The sequence below is a fragment of the Leucoraja erinacea genome, chromosome 12 (genome assembly GCF_028641065.1).
Source record: "Leucoraja erinacea ecotype New England chromosome 12, Leri_hhj_1, whole genome shotgun sequence".
Lineage (NCBI taxonomy): Eukaryota > Metazoa > Chordata > Chondrichthyes > Rajiformes > Rajidae > Leucoraja > Leucoraja erinaceus.
In genome coordinates, this window is record NC_073388.1 from 13,807,619 (window position 1) to 13,823,210 (window position 15,592).

General features: G+C 40.1%; 1 protein-coding gene across 1 annotated transcript in view; it reads right to left on the minus strand.

The window, feature by feature from the left end:
- Positions 1–1,500: 1,500 nt before the first annotated feature.
- LOC129702083 (ubiquitin-like protein 3) overlaps positions 1,501–15,592 on the minus strand; it is a 29,343-nt gene continuing 15,251 nt past the window's right edge. Inside the window, exons 2-5 of the mRNA XM_055643626.1 lie at positions 9,602–9,710; positions 7,333–7,419; positions 5,834–5,911; positions 1,501–5,042 (exon numbers count right to left, since the gene is read on the minus strand). Coding sequence (XP_055499601.1) covers positions 4,990–5,042; positions 5,834–5,911; positions 7,333–7,419; positions 9,602–9,710 — 327 coding nt within the window. The 3' untranslated portion in view covers positions 1,501–4,989. The remainder of the gene's footprint in view (positions 5,043–5,833; positions 5,912–7,332; positions 7,420–9,601; positions 9,711–15,592) is intronic.

The following is a 15,592-nucleotide window of genomic DNA, read 5'->3' on the forward strand; positions in this document are numbered from 1 at the left end:
GATATGGACAGATTGCAGAAGGATGCAAGAACCCACTGGGTTGTTGCCGTTGGTGACTTTAACTTCACCAAATATTTACTAGGACTTACTCAGGGCAAGATGATTAGATGGGGCAGAATGTGTTTGGTGCATCCAAGAGGGTTTCTTTAAACATGTGGATAGTCCAAGTCGAGGAAGGCCAATATTTTACTATGTGTTGGGAAACTAGCCTGGTCAGGTGACTGGTGTTGAGGTGGAAGAAGAATTTGGTGATAGTGATCACAACTCCATCAAGTTTTGAATAGGGACAGGTTTGGATGTTGGGAAAAGGTATTTAATGAGGGGCAAGGCAGATTACAATGTCATTAGGCAGGAGCTCGGGAGGGTACATTCGGCTCAATTGTTAATGGGCAAATCCACAAATAACATGTGGGAGTCATTTAAAAGCCAGATGATCAAAGTGCAGCAACAGTATGTTCCAGTGAGGCGGGATAAGGATAGCAAGCCAAGGGAACCATAGATGACCAACAAAGTTGTAAGCTTGGTCAGGAAGAGAAAGGAAGCACATATCAGGTTAAAGGTGGCAACAGTCAGGGTTTACGATGAATATAATGCCAGTAGGAAAGCGCTCAAGCAGGCAATTGGATGGGGCCATGAAGTGTCATTAGCAAGGCGGATTAAGGACATTTCAAGGCTTTTTACATGTTCGTTAAAAATAAGAGGGTGACCTAGAAGGTAGGGCCGCTCAAAGGGGGAATCTATACCGGGAGTCGGAGGATGAAGGCGAGGTACTAAACAAGTACTTTGGATCTGTATTCACCAAGGGCTTTGAGGACAGTGTTAGAGAATCCCAATTTGCTAAGTTTGAGATTGAAAAGGAGGTGGGTGCTAAGCTCTTGAAGAACTTGAAGACATAAGTCCCCAGGGCTCGAGAGGATCTATCCTAGGTTATTGAGGGAAACAAGAGAGGAGATTCATAGATAACAGAGGGTTGTGGTGGAAGGTAGTTATTCTGGCTGGAAGTCTGTGACCAGTGGAGTTCTGCAGGGATCTGTGCTAGAATCTCTGCTGTTTGTTATACATGTGACCCAGATCTAAATGCAGGTGGGCTGGTGAGTAAGTTTGCTGAAGACACCAAAATTAGAGGAGTTGCAAACAGTGAAGAAGGCTGTCAGAAGAAACAGCAGGATACAGATCTGCTGCAGAAATGGGCCGAGAATTGGCAGATGGACTTTATTTTCAAGTGTGAGATGTTTTATTTTTGGGAAGATGAACGCACGGAAAATACACACACACACACACACACACACACACACACACACATAGTGGTGGGTGCCTGGAACACATCGCCAAGGGCAGAGATGATAGTGGTATTTAAGCAGCTTTTAGATAGACACATGGATTTTAGTGGAATGGAGAGGTATACCACTTGCAGGCAGATGAGATCAGTTCGGCTTCAAATGATCCTATGATCTCTGTTAGTATGATCAATACACTACAGTACAGACAAGTCACTGAGTCTTTGCTCCAAGTTTTACACTGGTTATATTTTTAAGCTTTTATACATTTAAGCAGCTCCAAAAATTATTTAAACAAGTTTTTAAAAGCAGGCATATCCAACCCATTGACAGAAATAAGTGTTGTATCAACACATACCCGTGTTAAATTGAATCATACAATTACTAAATATCATACATTTGTCATGATTTAGTTAAAGAGTACTTCTTTCCTCAGTTAAACAATTCCTCTAATTCAGGAATTCTGAACTACAGAAAATGGAAACATTTCAAGATGTCAATTCCTTCTGGTTTTGACCGCTCAATTAGTGTGAAACATTTGTTCTGAATTCCAGCTAGCAAACTTTAAAGACCACTTTCCATTTGTTCATTCTGCAGCGAGAGGTTCATTAGTGACCATCTGTAGGGCAGACTTCAACTGGGGTTAGAAAAAGGGGTGAACAAAATCCAGATATGGAAGCATTGAGAATGCATAGATCAATGAAATGCAGGTGCATCACGAATAAAAACTAAAGCAATTGGTCTTTGGGCATAAAGGTTGGCCCTGTGCTGCAAAAAGATCAGTGCGAGAAGCCAGCTGTAGTTCCTTTTGTAAATTAAAAGGCAAGCGAGACCAACTGTATCATCTTTACCATGATCCACACATGCTCATGCTGCAGACTTACAGACCAGATACAAACCAAATAGCACAGATCAATGCTGAAAACTAATTCACTCATCAAGGGGACTCATTGCACTATCCTAGAAAAAAGTAATTTTAAACAAGTTGTATTTAATGCCAGTCTGAAGAAGGGATCTGGCCTGAAGCTTCACCCATCCTTGTTTCCAGAGATGCTGCCTGACCCACTGAGTTGCTCCAGCACTTTGAGTCTATCTTTTGTATTTAATGTCAACTTGGAGCACCACTGACCAGCAATTTTGCTACAAGTTTGGTAATGGTTCAAACACTCTTCAGCTTCTCCCCAATAATAAAGATGGTTTATAAAGTTTAGTTAGGATTGGAATAATTCTTTAGCGTCAAGTCAGGCTCTGCCTGTGGATACAAGCCAAGTCTACACCAGGTGAGGTCATCACACCCTCTGTAGAGTTAGACACACACTTAGAAAAACAAAACCAAGGCTTTGAGGTACAAGAACCCCATTTCAAGTGCCAATCTCTCTGTTATGGAAGTTAGGAGGAAAATCCCTCTCAAATTTGCACAGGTTAGACCAAACGTTGACCAGTTCAGCAAAATCTGGTCCTTTCTATCTGTGCAATGGTGTTTGTACACGTGGGAGAGAAAGTCTTTGATGGAAAGTTGTCCTTTATCTCAAGGCCACTAGAATTTGGAAGATTTGAAACCAGATGTTATTCCCAATTGTACATTGTATCAATAAAATCTTAATTGAGGTACTTTTGTGGAAGTAGATCAATAAATTTATACTATTGGAATGATACTAATATTTAAGGGATTAAATTATGAGCACAGGTTCCATAAATCTGGTTCAATGGCAAATTATCTGAAGTGTTTAAAATAATGGATCTGACAGGGTAGATTCAAAGGAGATACAGGAACTGCAGATGTTGGTTTACAAAAGAAAACTTGAGCAACTCAGTGGGTTAGGCAGCATTTCTGGAGAACATGGATAGCAACGTTTCGGGTCAGGATCCTTCACCCAACCCGAAATGTCACCTATGCATGTTCTCCAGAGATGCTGCCTGACCTACTGAGTTACACCAGCACTGAATATCTTGGTGTAGATCCCGTCCTACTCAACCGTAAAATCTATATTAAAATGACACCAAAGGGATGGAAATCAATTTTGATACAAAACAAAAAAGCAGCTGTCATTTTTAGGTCAAAGTTCAAAAATTGAGACTAATAGAACTTTGATAATGAAGGATAGAGTATAGATCCAGGATATTTAAATGAATTGAAGTCCAATCACCCAGAATCAAATTGAATGGCAAAACAACCAAACACTAATGTACAGTTCAGGCCGTACAAATTTCAGTCTGCAGCATGACTTAATTCTAGCCAACATTAAGAGTACTACACTACTTTGAAATACATGCCACTTAAATTGTTTTTTAAATCAAAGAACCTATGGCAAGGTTGCACATGCACTACAGCAGAATCAATATCACTCGCATTTCTACTCCAAACTATCGAATCGAAGGGAAAGGGTGGGACAAATCTTTGAGATTTAATACAGCAGTAATCTCATTCTATAAGAATTAACAGTATTTTTTTTCTTTGGAAAAACTCCAAGCATGCAAACCATACACCAGAAAAGCAAGATTTCTTGACAAAACTCTAAATGGAACATTCCAAAGCATCTGCAACATGATTGATGGATTTCAAAGCACAACATCTCCCTGTCATCAAGTATCTTCCTGGCATTTTTAAATAAGCATGGACACTACCCAACCATCCGAGTTTTTTAATTTTAAAAAGGACCCATTACTAAGAGCACATGCTGAAATATTTGCAATCGTTATTGAAGCCAACTTTAACCACAACTATCATCAAAAGCAAGAGTATCTCAGGTTCTCCATCTCAGGATACAGCTGGAAGAAATTAAACGGCAGTCACAACATCTTAGTCTGATCAATCCAAATCCCAATGATCATAGACACTTCTTCCCACCAAATGGAGAAACAAGAGACTGAAGATGCTGTAGTCTTGAGTGAAAAACAAACTACTGGAGGGACTCAGCAAGACGGTCAGTATCTGCAAAGGGAAAAAGGATAGACAACCCCTTACCTAGGTGGACCCATCACTTGCTAGCTCTTGCCACACACACACCTCCCCCTTTTCTACCACCTATCTCCCTTGTACTCCATCAGTTCAAAGAATGACCCTGACATGTCCATTTCCCTGCACACTTGCTGCCTGACATGCCGAGTAGTTTTATCACCTATCCTACAAAATAGCAATTCTATAATTGGCCTCACCATCCCAAGATCAATAGGGGGAGGAAAAAAAAAGACAACAGCAGGGTTCCCGCTCCTGATCACTATCTAGTGATTTTGCTGCAAGATTTATAATTGGACATCAGATCAGAAGAGCATCAGGCTGAGCTACGATTCCACGGTGATCGGGTAAGTCCATTCAGATTCAATGTCTGGACCTACATGTGATGAAGTTACCTAGATAAGCCACAAGAGGGGGCTGCATCCAATAAGACAATGCTTTCAAAATGGAAAGGGGGAAAAAAAACGAGTTTCAGATAATCAGGAAAAAGTGTGGAAAGATTTGCCTCCCAAGTTATTGCTGTTTCTCCAAAGCAGGATCATTCTCTTTTGTACAGATGTTGATATTGAAAGATCTTCTGCAGTCATTCATCTTCAATAGGATAAATCCTTAATATAATTCTATGGATTTATGAGGATTACTCAAGTCAGTGTCAATCAAGTGAATACAAATCACTTGGATGCAAAGACTCTGGGAAAATTCTTAAGTTCCTTAAAAAGTGTTCATTGACTAGCCTTTGCAGTGTACAAGCAGTTTTCATAAGATCATACAGCAATTACTCTCTCCAGTTTTCTCCCGATTTCTTTGACCTGCACAAATAAAAGCAAACAAATCATCAGTTATTTTTCTATGACTACATTTTAAACTTAACTTAGTATTTCGTTTTTTTTGCAATCTTTTTGGTCAGATAATGCTTTGCCAACTTCAAATTAAAAATCAACTCTTTCTTTGCTCCCTTTACCTCCCTTATAATAAAATAGAAACATAGAAACATAGAAATTAGGTGCAGGAGTAGGCCATTCGGCCCTTCGAGCCTGCACCGCCATTCAATATGATCATGGCTGATCATCCAACTCAGTATCCTGTACCTGCCTTCTCTCCATACCCCCTGATCCCCTTAGCCACAAGGGCCACATTTAACTCCCTCTTAAATATAGCCAATGAACTGGCCTCAACTACCCTCTGTTGCAGAGAGTTCCAGAGATTCACCACTCAGTGGCAAAGGACCCGGGCAGAACTGAAGGGCCTCATGGGCCTGCTGGTTCCAGACATCAACAATTAACCTCCAATAATCCAGCATCCAATGCTTGGAAATCTTCATGGTTTAACATCGGGAATATAGACAATAGGTGCAGGAGTAGGCCATTTGGCCCTTCGAGCGAGCACCGCCATTCAATGTGATCATGGCTGATCATCACTAATGGACAAGACTCAAATAAGAAATTCTAATGATATGCTGGGCTATTGCCAGGATCATAAAATCCTATCACACTGAAGGTTATTGCTTCCGGGAGATAAAGTTGCTCAGGAACAAACATTGATTTTAAATGACAACTTAAAGGCATTTCATGTGAGAGTACAGATGAAGTGGCAACCTTACCTTGGGAATTCGGTTCTGGCAATGTTTCTCTGGCAACTAAATGCATCACTGTCATCCTTCCTGGAGGAAGCTTAAGGGCTGTGAAGGAGGGTTTACAGAATACATTAGTATGATCGATATTGTATACCAGATTGCCTCAATTGCATGCACAATCTTCCAATGTGGGATGGAAAGAATTGGTTGAAAGGCAAGAGACTATGTCATTAAAAGATTGGCAGCAATAACAACCGGTGAGTATATAATAGAAGATCATAGAGCCCCTTTAGGTTGTCTTTGATTCAAGATTATAGCAAATTCATAAGCTTAACTTTTTCTGATCTCCATAAGGCTTAATGTTCTAAATATCAATAGGTGAAGCCCCCAGGTCACTGATACCAATTACAGTAAAACTCTTAATCCTGGATTTTTTTTTTTTTTTTGTTTTTTTTGTTACACATTGTAGTACAATTAAACATTCCAGTGAACAGAGTTGGTTTGAAGGGAACATGGGAAGTGAGAGTCCAGTCTATTGGAGGGAGCACATGAACAGGGATGGGACAGGGTGGGGCCCATTTTGTAGTAAATGCCTACTATGTTCTGTGTGCTGAAGCAAAGCAAGAATTCCATTGTCCTATCATGGACACATGACAATAAATTCACTTGAACACTTAAACAGATGCAGAAGTAGAACAAGTAGAACTTGTTTCTGAACAAGTAGATTCCTTTGTACTGTTTACATCACTCTAGAAATCAGTTATCTCCAGAAACCATATACATTGTTCTAGACTCTGAAGCCAGAGTAATGAGCTGTATACTCTTAACTGTTGAGCTCAGAGTCTTCCGCTTCAATGAGACTACAGCCGATTCTTAAACTCCAGAGAAGGCAAGGCCCATGACCGTTAATCTATTCTCATAGGACAGGAATCTGAACCTAGTAATCAATGTAATGGATTTCCAAGGTACATAAACCCTTCCCTGGGTATGGGGATTGCAGCTGTGCAGGGTGCTCCCAGCAATCTGAAAAATGAAAATGTCACCATCTTTATCATAGACTTTGAAGAATGCAGTATTGCATGTGGACATGTGTGGAAAGCAGGAGATTATACAAATGAAGACAGTTTAACTAATCGGCCAAAGGCAAAAGGAATTAAATGGTGTATGGGCCAAGTCACCCATGTTAGATACAAGGAGTGAAGAGAAAAAGGGTAGTCATTAATTGATAAAACAGGAAGCAGATTTGGTTGCCAATACATACAAATCATTTTTGGAACACAAATATTCTTGGCAAGACCAGGATATATTGTCAATTTCATCATACTTCCAACACTCTCCCACCCACAGCCACCTTTACCAGATTAAAAATACCATGATTCTAGTAAACCTTCAAGGTAGCAGTGCATGTCCACACTTTAATATTTTATCTTTTCATTTAAATTGCACAGAATGTTGTATGAACATAGCCTAATCCTCTTAAAGTCTTTCAAATTGCATGAAACGGCACGGGAAGTTTATAAACTTGCCTCCCAAAGTGACATTCCCGTGCAAAAACCTTCCTTGGTAAATAAGCCGAAGAATAGTGGGACTACTGATCCGTTCATCATCCCAACCTGCAATAAAACAAATCAAAATCAAAACAAAGGATGCATCCAAGCATCCAATGTAAAAGTTGGAATTTGAAATAAATAGTTTGAACATGATGGAACATCCAATATTTATTGCGAGAATGGTGCCATTTCAAAATAATAATAATAATAATAAATTTTATTTATGGGCGCCTTTCAAGAGTCTCAAGGACACCTTACAAAAATTAAACCACTGAGTTTCTTCTGCATATTGTTGAAGTCAATTAAATCGTCTCAGTAACCATGTATTCACATTAAGAATGGCCACTATAAAGGGATTCTTCCAATGACCCACACATTCTTCCATAAAGGTAATACACCATAATCACAGGCATAGAGCAAGACATTTCAACCTTGATTTGAGCTTCATTTTCTTGGGTGCTCAAATTGGCACGAACCTCAAACTTATGCTCTATGCATGTATTAACAAAAAGTTTTAATTTAATGTCTAAAGTTAAAAATAAATGTTTACCATAAAGCCTCTCAAATTCCTCCAGAATAGAATAAATAAATCCACCCACTCCCAAAAAAAGTCACTTTTTTTTTCCTTAGCCACACTGAGTACCCTCACCACAAGGATAACCACCACCCTCTCGAATGCAGTTAGGAGTGGCCATTCAATGCCAACACTGCCTTTGATGCCCAGTCACTACACAGCAACACTACAAATTGCTGCCTTGCACAGACAGGTGAAAACTTCAAGTCCCAGTAAGAATCCAGATGTCTAGATTCTCTCAGTAAGAAAGCTGGCAGATCAATCACAAGCAATGCATTGATCTAGAGTAAATATGTCCAACTCGGATGCCAATAAACTTCTATTCTAAAAAACAGACCCATTAAAGCAACATCGTCAATAGAAGCCATTTGATAAAACATTTCACCCATGATTAAAATCATTTCAAATTTTAATTTTTACCAACTATAGTTAGGTTATCAAAGTTAATCTTTCACTAAAGGTTTCCTCCCTCCTCAAAATCCTTGTCTACATCTTTCCACTGCATAAATAAATTGAAAAGCCTCACGCATCAGATCACAAAACCAAGGAATGCTTCACATTCACTTTTATTTCCTTTCCCATTGCACCTGTCTGTCTTTTTTTGTTATTTTTAGTGTGTTTAAAAAGTATGTGTTAATGTTCTCTGATTTGATTTATGTGGGGGGGGGGGGGGGGGGGAGAAACTTTTTTTCCCAATCTCTTACCTTGCCGGAGATGTGATTGTTTTCCGGACCGTATCTCCGGTTGCTCTGCGGCCTAACATCGTGGAGCTGGAGGCCTTGCTCGGAACTGACTGAGACCCACGGCAGGGCATGGACTTACCATCGGAGCCGATTCCTTGCCTGGGATCAACGCTCCAACCGCGGCCTGCGGACTTTAACATCAAGGAGCTCGTAGTCTCGGGTCGAGACCGACGTCGGGAAGCTCCAAAAGCCGCCTGACATTTGACTAGCCCCAACCTGGGGTAGATCACCCGCCGCGGGGGAGCTGAGAACCCCCTCCGATGCAGGAGCATGATCGCCCCGACACCGGCTACGGGGGGGTAAGAGCGTCCCATCAATGGAAGCTTAGAGGCCCCAGACCACTGGAGAACAAAGAAGGGAGAAATTGAACTTTATCGCCTTCCATCATAGTGAGGAATTCGGAGGAGTCACTGTGGTGGATGTTCATTTTAACATGTATTTTGTGTGTTCTGTTGCTTTATATTGGAATGACTGTATGGCAAATCAAATTCCTCATAGGTTGCAAAACATGCTTGGCTAATAAAGTATGTTAAATATTGTTAAACCAAAATGTAGTGCCACACTACTGCTGTATTCTATTACTGCAGTATTTGTCCATTTTTTTCAACTTTTCAATTATATTAGCTTTAGTAATATTTTAGTAAATATTTAGTAATATTTTAGGCTGATAATGTTAACGTGTGGCAATGTTAGAGTTTGGTAGTGCTTTTCAAATGAGCTAATTGGAACCAATGTCACTATGATCCAGACAACCTGTTTTTAACTCTTCATCTGAAAAGCACTATAAAACAGAAAATCTATTACAATTCGGTTATATCATAAATTATCTGGCTTTTATTTTAAAATATTACTTCGTCACATTCATGATATTTAGAGATGTGGAACATTTAACACAATAAAAACCTGGTGGAATATCTGGGACACTTACCCACGGGCCAGTTTTCATAGACATGTTTTGCAATATCCGAGGCAGAATCATTCGGTGAAAACAAAAACTCTTGAGTCTTTCCACTAACTAAAATAAGGCGCAGATTTACCTGTAGATCAGAGAAGGGGACAGAAATTAACTGGTGACTAAATGGAGCAAAGATAGCCAATACGGCCCAAAATCAATATTCCATGTTGGCCAGAGGTGTACAAACCTCGCTAAACATTCTTGCAAATTAACAATCATTTCTGTCAAAGAACAAACTGGGACATTTCTCACCAGACAGTGGCAGTCGTGTTGTGTACATGCACATTTGCATGCATCAAGCAATACCAAAAATGATCTTTGGACTAAAGCTAAAATTCAACTGTAACAATCTAAGGTAGGCAGTGTGGGCAGGAATTGAGTAGTCAGGACTCTTGTAGACAAAATTGAAAATAAACTTAGGTGACAGAAATCTGAATAAAGAGCATGAGAAATCCTCATTCAGCCAGACTTTACCGATGGAGGGAAAGTGTCAGGCTGTCATTTTGTCAATCTAAAGTGTTAACTGTTTCTCTCGACTCAACCCGCTATATTTCCAGCATCCCTGGTTTCAATTAATATTCACAGAACAATGTAATTTCATGGAGAAGGGGAAACGGCATCAATCACCACCATCATTCCCAAACCCCATTCTACCAATCAGATAATGGTCACTCAAAGTTGAAATTAAGCAATGAGCAGCCAACATCCCTGCAGACTAAATGCGTTGAAAAAAATTTCAAGGAAATAGCTTGAAATACATTATCCAAACACCATGAGGCAATAAAATGGAGACAAAAAAAAGACTGCAGATGATGTAATCTTCAGCAAATAAATGCTGGAGGAATTCAGCAGGCCAGGCAAGATTTGTGGAAGGAAAAGGTCAATGTTTCAGGGCAGGACTCTTCTTTAGACATTAAAAGAGGACCAACAATCTGAAACATTAACTGTCCTTCTCCCTCCATGCTTGCTGGTTTGCCGAATTGCCCTCGGTACTTTCTTTTTCACTTCAGGGCAGACACGTTTTCCAGGAAAGCGACACTTTAAATAAAATGGGATACCTCAAAGTCAAGAAAATGACTACATTTATGTTTATAGAAAAGGCTAACAGTAGGTATTAAATATTAATATAATGATTCCTGCAGCATGCTGAATGGAATTTAATGAGCAAAGAATACATCAGGACTGACAATAAAGTTTGACCCTTGGGAAGTTGCCAGGAATCAACCAAAAATCTATTAAGACTGGAAGAAATTCAGAATTGTTCCGATCACTGAATTCTGGTCCCTTTTACATAAGAGTTTAGAAATGGATCTTGGGCTATCAAAAGACTGCAGTGTGCATGAAACTACCATAAAATGGGCACATTAATCTGAAATATAATGTGCCAAACCTACATACATTCTTTCTTTAAGAGCTTAACCCAAAACGTCACCCATTCCTTTTCTCCAGAGTTGCTGCCTGACCCGCTGAGTTACTCCAGAATTTTGTGTCTATCTTCAATGTAAACCAGCACCTGCAGTTCCTTCCTATACAAACCCTCCTTAGTTGACAAGGAGGCATCTGCAGAGTATCACATCCTGGCATCTGGCTCAGAATGCCCTTGTCCAGTTGTGAGCGAAGTTCCATAACCAAACTTGAAGTTTACCTCTCTTGTACAGTGGCAACTTCACCACAACATGAAAAACAACTTTGCTTTCCTAGCTCTCCCGGAGAAAAAGTCACAGCCTCACTTTCCTTTGCAGCCATTTCTCCTTATTTCAGTGCTGAATAGCTTCTTATTTTGTGACCATCCAGCCAGGGTAAAAATCAATTGCAAGAGGATTTGGGTACAAAAATACAATTTTAGGGGGCTTGACAATGCATGTCTCAATAAGGTTGCTTCTCATTGTTCACTGCTCTAGGGATTAGAAACTGACTTAGTCACAATCTCATAACAGAATTGGCAGAAGATTGGCTTCTAGCAATGCTGGACATTTCAAGAGGAAACCAATGGATCATTCACTCAGCACTTTTGGCTGATGGTGGCTCCAAATGTTTTATTCCAATCGAGCACTGCCATGTTGGGCTCTGCTAAATGATGGAGATGGCCATTAACTATTTACCACACCTAGACATGAAAGGTATTCAAAGTTTCAATGAGATTTGTTGGTTGCATGACCACTTAATTATGTCTCCTGCAGATCATCTTACAATGCTGATTCACCAGGTTTATGCCTTGTCTTTAGGCATACCTTGTGCTGCTCCCAGTTAGCCCTTCCAATTCCTGATTGTGCCATCCAACATCACAGGGTGACAGATATTGCAGATGAAAGCTAGACTGGCGTACTTTTTTGCTGTTGATGGTCGATCGTGTCTCACTGATGCCCAATTTTGAACAGCCAGATGTGTTGATTCTCCCGCTCAACATTATGATTGTGGTGTTAGACACTGGGGAGAACATCTCCAATGTAAAGAGCTATGTTCCAAAAAGGGCTGTGCAGTAGCCATTTGTGCCATTGCTATCATGGACAATGTCATTGCACCAGGCAGGTTAGCAACAATGAGGGCAAAGTTTATTCTGGTTTACTCACAACCTTCTCTGGACCTAGTTAACCAACCATGTCCTTCACAACTCATCACCGATAAGCTGACTGTTAACAAGGTGACAGACAATAAAGTCCCAACCCAGTTTGTCCTCTGGCTCCTTTCAGCACTGCTTATAAATATTGTTTAACATGCAATAGCACCAATTTATCAGCTGATGGATAGCAATCAGGTGGTGGTTCGCTTACCCACGTTTGACCAATATCACAAGCCTTCATAGTCTAAAATCGATGTCAAGGTCTCTCAGGCTTCTTCCCACCCATACACTATACCACTAACTCAGGTTGGTTTGTCCTGCCAGTCAAGTAAGGTGCAAGGGAATCTGATAAGTAAAGAATCTGCAAGCAAGGAATCTAGTCATCCAAGCTTTCAGAAAAAAAAAGATGGATAGATATATATACACATTCAAATTTAAATTATTTGTTAAATCAATTTCAAGCCTTTTCGATACATTGCTCCCAGCATTACAATAAGATTAAACTCCCTATGAATGCATTCTACTGATTTGAGTTCAACAGCCCTTGCCTATGCTGTTGTCTGCTCTGTATTGATGCCAGACACGTGGCACCAAAAACATCAAAGTTTTAAGGTCAGAAGGTTTTTTTGGGGGATTAGGTTTGTATGCTTTGGGGCAAGTTGACAATCAGAAAAGCTGCATGACAGTATACAAAAATAGTACAACAAATTAATGGCAAAAAAAAAGTGCTGGAGGAACCGAGCAGGTCAGACAACACATGTGCAGGGAAGTGGATAGATGATATGGGAGGTAGACAAAAATGCTGGAGAAACTCAGCGGGTGCAGCAGCATCTATGGAGCAAAGAAGATAGGCAACGTTTCGGGCCGAAACCCTTCTTCAGACTCCAATATATCATCAGGATAGATGATATATTGAATCAGGACCCTTCAGACTGGGAGAGTAGAGACTGGGTGTGCACGTCTCTGAAGATCTTTCCTGGTCTGAGAACACGAACGCAATTATCAAAAAAGCTCATCAGCACCTCTACTTCCTGAGAAGATTACGGAGAATCGGTTTGTCAAGGAAGACTCTCTCTAACTTCTACAGGTGCACAGTGGAGAGCATGCTGACCAGTTGCATCGTGGCTTGGTTCGGCAATTTGAGCGCCCTGGAGAGGAAAAGACTACAAAATGTAGTAAACACTGCCCAGTCCATTCCTTCCATCGAGGGGATTTATCGCAGTCGCTGCCTCAAAAAGGCTGGCAGTATCATCAAAGACCCACACCATCCTGGCCACACACTCATCTCCCTGCTACCTTCAGGTAGAAGGTACAGGAGCCTGAAGACTGCAACAAGCAGGTTCAGGAATAGCTACTTCCCCACAGCCATCAGGCTATTAAACCTGGCTCGGACAAAACTCTGATTATTAATAACCACTTTCTGCTATTTGCACTTTATCAGTTTATTTATTCATGTGTGTATATATTTATATCATGGTATATGGACACATTTATCTGTTTTGTAGTAAATGCCTACTATTTTCTGTGTGCTTAAGCAAAGCAAGAATTTCATTGTCCTATACAGGGACACATGACAATAAACTACCTTGAAACTTGAGATGATAGTTGGGAGAAAGACCAGAGTGGAAGGGTTGGGGCAAGAACTGGCAAGTGATAGATGGATCCAAGTACAGAAGGGTTAATAACACTGCTTACAAAGTTAACAAATGGATGGACTATGCTTAACGATGGTTCATGTTAGTTAACAAATTGCAGCCAAAAATGAAGTTACATTACGAAAATCTCAAGTTTAAAGAATTCAATTTCATTTCAGTATTGCAATATCTTGAAATGCCACCAGAGACCTTTAGCAAGCTAGAATTCTCCTAATAAATAGACATTTAATGTGAAGAAATGTTCAAGTCTCCCATTAACCTTCTGTGTCCCCAAGGAGGGAAAAAAGTCAATAGTAATGAACGTTCATATTGTTTGTGGCTCTGCACGCCAAGATCTTGGCTTGTGGCTGTGATTTGTTCAGGATGCAAATAATGCAAATTTAAATTTAACAACCTATAATGCATGATCAGAAGACCAGAAATAGCTTTAGTATGCACAAAGAGAACCAAAGAGAATCACAATGTACTGAATGAAGAAAAAAAGTCTAGGTTTAGTGGAAAGAGAAAAGAACACCTGAGAACTGGAGTCACACTACAAACTTCTTCACCCATCTTCTTCTTTCTGAAAGCCACAACCCATTGATGGGCTGAATGGCCATATTTTGTGCGGCAAGATTTTATTACTAAGAAGGTGCAAGAGAGAAGAATTTTCCAAATTTAAGGACACTTACCCAGTTCTCTCACTTTAATGTTAGGGTTAACGAGTTAATGGGGAGTGTAGGATAGAACTGTATATACTGGTTTACACTGCAGATAGACACAAAATGCTGAAGTAACAGGCAGCATCTCTGGAGAGAAGGAATGGGTGATGTTTCGGGTCGAGACCCTTCTTCAGACTGAGGGGAGAATGGCTGAAAGGGACGATGGGAGAGCAGCTGACTAATACAAGAAAAAGTGATATAGTCAACCAACTAACTGGTGCCATTGACTGCAGAGAGCCGAAAAAGCAAAACATCTGGGAACAATAGGTCCAGGCAAAGTCAGAGCCCATTTCACTGGTCCTTGCAGTACCATCTGTTACTGGCAGACAACGAGTTGTCTCAAACTGCAAAACAATGACACATTCTTAGGTGAAATATCTCAGCAGCAGTAGTGTGGAAATGCAACTAGCATTTTAATGAGGGTCTGTGTCCCATGCACCCAATCACAAGCAAAAGATTTAAAGCAGCTGTGTGTTGGAATACAGTCTTCAGTTTATGCCCTTGTCTAGATCCAACCTCAGCTATAATATCCAAACTAAAGAGTATTCCAAATAATCGCAAATCTAAGCATTTCCCTTGTTTTACAAATTTTATTTCACACTAACAGATGGCAGATGCTACATATCCAGAAGGACGAATTATTTGTTTCTGTTAGAGAGCAACTTTAGTTTCTTTCTTTTAGAGATGGTGTGAATGGCAGGTGAATTATGTTATACGTTGTGGAGCAAATTAAACAGTTCTGTATTCAAGAGATAGCCTAGCAACCTGCCAATTAAAACCCATGCTTGTGTCTCTCCTTAATTAAAAAAAAAATCCAAAACATCAATTCAGAAATCAATTCATAAATTCTCTTGCTCAGAAAAGACAGGCTATGGGTTCTGTTTATTTGCATTTTATCCAGATTAACTCCAAAGATATCCAGGTTTGTACGTTAACTGGCTTGGTACAAATGAAAAAAATTGACCGTAGTGTGTGTAGGATAGTGTTAATCAGCGATCGCTGGTCGGTGCGGACCAGGTGGGCCATTTATTTCCTTGTTTCCGTGCTG